At 50.3% G+C, this 7,751-nt stretch overlaps 1 protein-coding gene across 1 annotated transcript; it reads left to right on the top strand.

Moving 5' to 3' along the window:
* The first annotated feature begins 5,831 nt into the window (after positions 1-5,831).
* Positions 5,832-7,096, top strand: TCIM (transcriptional and immune response regulator). The gene has a single exon (XM_075042090.1). The coding sequence runs from the start codon at positions 5,904-5,906 to the stop codon at positions 6,222-6,224; it is 321 nt and encodes a 106-aa protein (XP_074898191.1). The 5' UTR covers positions 5,832-5,903; the 3' UTR covers positions 6,225-7,096.
* The last annotated feature ends 655 nt before the right edge of the window (positions 7,097-7,751 follow it).

Raw genomic sequence — 7,751 nt, 5'->3', positions numbered from 1 at the left:
TCCGTGACAGAAGAATTTCATGCCAGAAGTCGATGTGTCCTCAGCAGAGCTTTGCTGAATGCAGGGCTTCTTTAAAAGGGTACTGGCTTTTAAAAGTGCCAGAAGTTTCTGTTTCTGTTCTGTTTCTTAACAGGCATGATTTACTTACTGTAACTGGCTATTCATTATGTCCTGCACTGCATTATTAACTCAGTGATCGTACATTTAGCAGAGAATTTATGAGAAATGAGGAGACATTCATTATCAGTAATACCACAAACTTTACTCTTATATGGTCTCCCTGCACAGAGCGATGCTCGGCTCCCACGGCTGAGCAGCAGCATCCACACAGCCAGGCAGCTTCGACGCGTTCCTTGGCCCCGTGCGGGACGGCACTGCTCTGCAAAGCTCCGAGGCCGTGGTCCCCTTTGCCCAAACCAGTCCAACCTGCACCCTCGGTGTCACCGAGCAGGGACAGACCTGCCCGCAGGGACACCGCTGCCAGAAAGCCGCAGCAGGCTCAGCGAGGGGCAAGGCTGGCTTCTTGCTTTGCGTGCCTGACACTTTTTACCGACTCTTCTTACTGCATCGACACCATGAAAAGTTATTTTCTTTAACTTGTCAGCAGCCCATGCTGCCCTTAAAATGGCGCGGGAGCTGCAGAGATCCCCCTCACACCAGCTGTTGCACCAGTTCGGCTGCTGCTGGTTTTCCCATGTGTCAGCAGGACAAACGCACGGGTTCCCAGTGAAGGAGACAAGGCACGGGGCAGAGGGAGCCGGACCGAGAGCCACCAGTTGCAGCTGAGTGACAGAGGTTAATAAAAAATACTCCTGCTCACCTTGGCTGCAGGAGGCTGGAGAGCAGAAGTAATGTCATGCAGACTGTGCCTGACAGAACAACGCCTGTCTTAGCAGCCTAGAAGCCAGCATCTAATTTAGTTTTCACAGGTAGGATAAAGAAAAGTATTAAACAGACACGGTGCAATTTTTTTTCCCTATTAAAAACTTTTCCGATGGAATTTAACCAGCTTAATCGTGCCTTCTGTTGTCTGAAAACCTATAGCTTTTTTTTCTGGCTTTTAGGCAGGCGGCTGTGCGAGCAGGATTGTCTGAGAAAAGTCTTTACAGCAAAATGTCTTTACAGCAACTGAGCTGCAGCAGAATTCCCATTAAAATACACCCCACTGTACCGCACGTCTGAACCGGGGCCCACAGGACAGTCCCAGGGAGCACACGGCCAAGTTAGACTCTCGGGTTTTTTAAGCAAAGGGCACGGTGTCCTGCCGTGAGATCTGGGACAAGTGTTACCAGATGCTCTACTAAAGAAACAGCAACCACAGAAAAACCCAACCAACAACGAAACAAACAGAAAAACCCAAGTGGAGCCTGTGCTGTACAGAAAAAGGCACATGAGCCACAGTGGGAAGAAGCTGTAGGCAGGTTGGAGAGCCGGGGCAGGCACTGCCATTCGCACGACCTGGATGTCTGACAAATTCCCAGGAATTTGGATTCCACGAGGAACACGATGAACCGGTTCCTCTTTGACCTTACAGCCATCCTGCAGCTGTGTCTGCTGCAGAGCCCTCCATCTCATTTCCCAGCAGAGAGCAAACATAAGGAGCGGCATTTCTGGCTCCTGAGAAGGGCAGGGATTCTCCAACCTGCATGGCCAGCGGCAGAAGCGAAGGCTGCGACTGAGCCAGAGGTTGAGCCCACATAGGCAGAGAAAGGATGGGAAGAGAAGAGACGGCCTGAGGCTCCTGGGCATTTCAGATTCTTAGATTTTCCACTGAATGAGCTGAAGACAAACCACACATATATATATATAAAGGCAATAATTTAACTTTCCTCTCCTGTTCCAAAGCCTTCTAGATGCCCTTCCAAAGACTCAGTTTCTGAATATTTTGCATATGGTTCGGAAGGTCTCTGCAGCCCCAATGCTCTCCTAGGGGACCGCTGCATCTTTCAATGCCAATGCGGTATTACAAGCCGTGCAGGCTTAGGCAGGCTAGTGAAAGGAAAGCTATGCAAAACATGCCCTAGCAAAATGCAAAGGCATCCCAGATTACCTTCTTTGGAGTGATTTTGGATGGTTACATAAATGCAGACTAAGTTGTCTGCAAGACTTTGCGGGAAAGGCGCTGGCTGCTCCCGCTACCCCTGCCACCGAGGGCAGCCCTGGCCTTCCCTCCACCTCCTGCTTTCGGGGTTGACGGCTCCTTGCAGGGGCTGGGGGCTTTCCAGAAGCCCCTGCAGTGGCTTCTGAGCGGGTGAGCACCCAGCTTTACCTGCCTCCCTCCCACAACGGTGCAGCCGGGGCAGGCGGGATCCTCCGGCAATTCGCAGCTCCGAGCTGGAGGTGCCTCTGGACTATTTAAACTCATTTTGCATCACCAGCGGAGCGCAGACCTGGCCGCTGAGTCACCATCCTTCCCGAATCTTTCCCTTCGGCAACCGCTTGCTCTGATTGCGAGACCCGGAGGCTTGGTTGAGCCTACAATAAATCATGAGCACTTCACCTTCAAAACCTTCATGGCCACGACCTGGGATGAGATGCCTGTGGGGCGATTGGCAAGAAGGGCTCCCCGCACCCCAAAGCTCAGCACGAACCTGCCCGTCCCCCCAGCAGAAAAGCCCCCGTGGCTGGAGCGCTCTAAAACCATCACGTTGTGAGAAGCAGAGTGCAATTAGGGATGTGGCTGAGCTGTTCTGCAGAGATGGTGGGGATAGGAATTAATCCTCCCATTAATGTGTGAAACAGAGCGTTTGCATTTCACAAAGCAATTATACAATAATAGCAGGAGAGCTATGATGGAAATCGCATCTTGTCTGAAGTTTCGCTCCAATCCAACACATGAATAATTCTTCCTAGGCATTACTGGGAAAGCGGTATTAAAAGACCGATATAAACAAAAATTACTGGAAAAAAACAGATGAGGCACACTTCATCTATCAGTCAGAGTCGAACACAACTAAATTTATACAAAGTGGGCAGAGAAGCTTGAAGGGGCAAAGACATTTGTTACTGCTCAGTGCAAGATGAGCTCACAAGAAAACGCATGCTTCATCTTGGCAGCTTTCTGATGTCTTACTCCCAAAGCATCGGCTTTATTCTCGGTTTCCATGGCAGATACTTTTCTAAGCTTGTATCTTCCACAAATATTGCTAATTTATTCTCTCAGCCATGTCTCTGCAAATACCTGCAGAATGATTCCATGTGCAATAAGAGCGGTGAAAACCAGGCATATGTTAACATGCCTCAGCTCTTGTTTTCGACCAGGCAAAACAGAAGAAGGGCTCGTTTTCTACAGCCACAAGATCATGGGCGATCTTCTGGCACTATTTTTTGCCCTAAGTACTCTGAAACTATTATCTGTCCAGTGAAGCAAAGTACATTTAACATTTCAGCCAGACCTATCTACAGGCAGGTTTTCCCCTCACGCAGCACCCCAAGCAGCACTTTCCACCTGAGCAGGAGAGGACCAACGACAAGTGTGGTCCCTGCTCCTACGGCTCCCCCCTCGTATTTCGTGTTAAAGGGAGTCTAGAAAACATGAGGGTCTTTCACAGGCGGAGACCCAGGAGCCAGCCACATCAAAAAGATCCTATTTGCAGGGTGGATTTACCAGCCCTGCAAATGTTGAGCAAACAGTGGCTGATGTGTAATTCTCACAAATTCGGCAAGACTACAGCGAAGTGAGAGGCTTTTAAGTCCTTCTGGCAGAAGGAGAATCACAGGGTTTTGCAAAGTGGTTCTTTACACACTAACACACATAACAGCTAGCATGTACAAAAGAAATTTGGACAAACTTGTAAAAAGTAACCTGCGCAACAACAGCGATGCAGAACGGGCGGAAAAAAAATGGCATTTGCAAAGTGGTTCTTTACACACTAACGCACATAACAGCTAGCACGTACAAAAGAAATTCGGACAAACTTGTAAAAAGTAACTTGCACAACGACAGCGATGCAGAACGGGCAGAAAAAAAATGGCAGGCATATACAGGGAGAGGTTGTGCCGGTAACAACGGCCCGGAGCAAAGTCCTGGCAGCCGTGGGGAAAGCCCGTCCTCCGTGGGGGTGAACGCAGGGCACAGGCTGTGCCAGGGCGTGCCCAGCACTTACGGATGATTCCATAAGTCTCAGATAGGAAAGTGGTCAAACACTGAAATGTGGCCCGCTCCCTCTCCTAAAGATAAAAGCCTGGCAAGCCCCGGCCAGCTGGAAGTTCATGGGAACCTGGATGGAGACAGGATTGCCAGTCACTCTGGGGACCAGGCAGCAGCCTGCCTGGCTCTGCGCTTTGTCTGGCGAGCAACAGCTCACGATTAATCCTGTTCTCTGCTCTGTGCTGGCACAAACGCCTGGCACGTGGACTTCAGGTGCTCTTACCTCTCCCACGGCTCCCGCTGGCCGCAGGAGAGTGGGTTTCCCGGGGCTGCGCTCAGACACATCCCCTCGCTCTGTCCGAAGGAACAGAAGTTTTAAAGGCAATGTGAAATGACAAGCGACTGGGTGATGTTACTTTGGATCTGCTCATCGCTGCGGTCAGAGATCACCTCCACAGCTCTCCGGTAAATAAGGGAAACCCCCTGGGGCCGTCGGTCAAACTGGCTTAGGGACAGAGGCTGTTTTGGGGATTTCTTCAGCAGGGATGAGTAATAGGGGTCATCAACACATGTTTACAACCAGTAAACAAGCCGCTAATTTTCCAAACAGTGCCTCTGCAGCATCCGGCTGCTTTTAAGCCGTTAACCAAAATACACCTATATCTGGCTCCCTGGCCTCAAGTGACTTTTGAACCCACTGCCGTTCTGGGCCAGGTTTAGTTGTGCTCAATAATACCAGATTTCTAAGCCCAGCAGGACACTCCAGTGGTCAGAGCTGGCCCCTCGCAAGCAGCCGTGCCCAGTCCACGTCCTCAGCGAGAGGGAGTCGCAAAATCACAGAATATCTTGAGTTGGACAGGACCGATACGGTTCATCGAGTCCAACTCCCTGCTCCTCGCGGCACTACCTAAAACTAATCCGGATGACTAAGAGCGAGTCCTCCCAGCCCAAGGGCTCGGTGTTGGCCGAGGGTGGGGTGGAGAGCTCAAACTCTTCTGGAGCAGAGGAGCTGCACCGGTGAGCTGGAAGTTAAAGAAAAAGGACACTCGCAGCAGGAACGGGGCAACAAACTGCTCGGTGCTGCTGCTGCAGCGCAGGGTGCACGGTGGGGCAGAGGGACTTTATCTGCTGCGGGCATTGCCACGTGCGGCTGGGGTGTAACATCCCGGGGAAAGTCACCTCAGAGGACATTATGGATCAGCTGCCTTTGGTAAACTACTTGCCACTTAGAAAAGACAGCTTCGTGAGCGCTAAACCTGAGCTGGATCATCTGGGAAGCGGCAGAAAGCATCCGATGCGCAGACCTGCGCAGGTTTTGCTGCGCTGCTGTACTTCTGTCTGCCCCAGACGTAGACAAGTGCACGTCTGCAGGCACAGGCTGGCAGCTAGCACCTCTGGCTAGTATTGCAATAGTTCGCACCTGGAGTTTTAACTGTTTATTATATTACATATATTCTGAATGCAGAACTTTTCCGCATGCAGCAAAGGCCAAGGAGCGGAGTTGGAGCTGTAGTAGCTCAAAGCGATGTTTGAAGTTGCACGAAGCCCGTTCTACGGCAGGTTCAGAGAAAAACCATCCCCATGGCAGAAACAGAAAGCTTTTCGTCTCGGCTGCGCGGCAGAGGAAAGTTGGCAACTTAACTGTTAAACTCTCCTCTGACTGTTCAGCGTTGACATCAGCGTGATCTCATCACTGTAACTTGAGCCCTCCGGCTTTTTCTCCAGACTGCCTTTAAATACCAGTGCTGGGAGCCAGCACAGCACAGATCCCTCTGACTGGACCCGAGGGCAAACCCGGCAGCACCCCACATAGATGAAAGCAAAGAGAAGCTACAAAACTCCAGCCATGTCCACGTCCCTGCGAGTGAGCCCCTCGGTCCACGGCTACCGCTTCGACACAGCCCTGCGCAAGAAAGCCGTGGCCAACATCTTTGAAAGCATCAACGAAGAGTCCCTACAGAAACTCTTCAAAAACTCCGGCGACAAGAAGGCGGAGGAAAGAGCCAAGATAATCCTCGCCACCGACCAGGACTTGGAGGAGAAAACGAGAGCGCTAATGGCGCTAAAGCAGAGGCGAAAAGACAAGCTGCTCCAGTTCTTGACGTTTCGGAAATACTCCATTAAAGTTCACTGAACCGGCACAGGGAGCAGAAATGGAGGAGACCACATCGGGACAGGACTGTTTGTGAATTCCTACCGCTCCCGGCACGCTCCGGCTGCCCCACGAGCTGCTGGTGGGATGGGGGACCTGACAGACGGCCCGCAGGGCTTCAGCCCCACCGAGCACGCGGCAAACCGCGGCGCCGACGGCAGCATCGGCAGCATCGGCACCGACGGCAGCATCGGCACCGACGGCAGGGTGGTGGCCGGAGGCTCCCAGAGGGAGGGCAGCTCCCGGCGGGAAGCACCAGGCTCCTACGTGGGACCGAGCCGTGGGGGGAACCCCGCATGCCTGGGCACGACTCGAGAGAGACCTTCTGACGGGACTCGGTGTTCACTGACTTCAGCTGCGCGCTTTGCCTTTTCAAACTTGTTTCCTTAAAGTCCGAGCCCTTGCTAAGCCTCGCCGTTGGGGGCTAGGAGGGAGGATCCAGAGACTGATCAGCTACTGATCACGGATCACTTTGCATTTGTTAAAATGCATGTAAGTGCACCGGGTGGGTGCAGCAAGTTCAGCTTTCAGGGAATGCGTTTGCTCTAGAGACACACTACGCAACTGTACCTTTTCTTTCTCAAGCTGTATGTGTGCAGTCTGAATTGTTTGCACAAAACCAATAATAATGACATATTTCCCTGAATTTACTGTGAAGTTCCTTAATATTTTGTTCACTTCCCATTAACACTAAAAATCTGAAGATCATAACTACAGTTCTTATTTGTATAGATTACAATAGCTGTTAGACAAATACTTCATGGTAATATTTTATGACAATGTTATTATTATAACAACTATAATTTATTGCATATGGTGATCTGAACTTTAATAAATTATGAAGTAAATATAAATTTTCTTGTCTGAAATGCTCAATTTTCCTGGAGGAGTGGGGTTATACTTTTTTTTTTTTGGTCATTTCATACAGATTTCCATTTTAAGAGCTGACTACCTGCACCTCTCCTTAATTCCCCAAGTGTCGATTTGGTAGCCTGTTTGCAGACTCCAGCAGCCCCCGGTTTTCCTGCAGTCCCACCATCCAGTCCAGCAGCACCAGAGTTTGACCCACAGTTGCTGTGGTGACTCTGGCATCCCCAGAAAACCTCACCGAATTTAGCTGTAAATCAGACTCAGCTCTTAGTTTCCCCTATGTAATAAAGGGGAATTACATCTTTTGCAATAGTGTGACAGCAAAATCAGTTTAGAAAATGACCAGTTCTGAGCCGCAGCGAGCGGTACGGTTTGTTGGGCTCTTGGTGTTCCTGCAAAGCAGACGGAGAATCAGACTTGGCTTCCCATTATCCAGAGAAACAGAAGTGAGTTATGAACGCTTTGGCAGCGGAACTGGACTCAGTTTTTCTGCAGGTTATGCCATACTATCATGATAGACTACGTTGAAAATACTTAAAAATAGCAAAGACTAGTTATTTATAAGTATGTCCTCTAATAACCTGCCGGTTTAGAAAAAAAACATTCCCATGACTCTGCTTAGAGCAACAAAGATAAAAC

Source organism: Buteo buteo, chromosome 12 (genome assembly GCF_964188355.1).
Source record: "Buteo buteo chromosome 12, bButBut1.hap1.1, whole genome shotgun sequence".
In the NCBI taxonomy this organism is placed as follows: Eukaryota; Metazoa; Chordata; class Aves; order Accipitriformes; family Accipitridae; genus Buteo; species Buteo buteo.
Note: the sequence above shows the minus strand (reverse complement) of the source record. Positions and strands in the feature narration are given on the sequence as shown.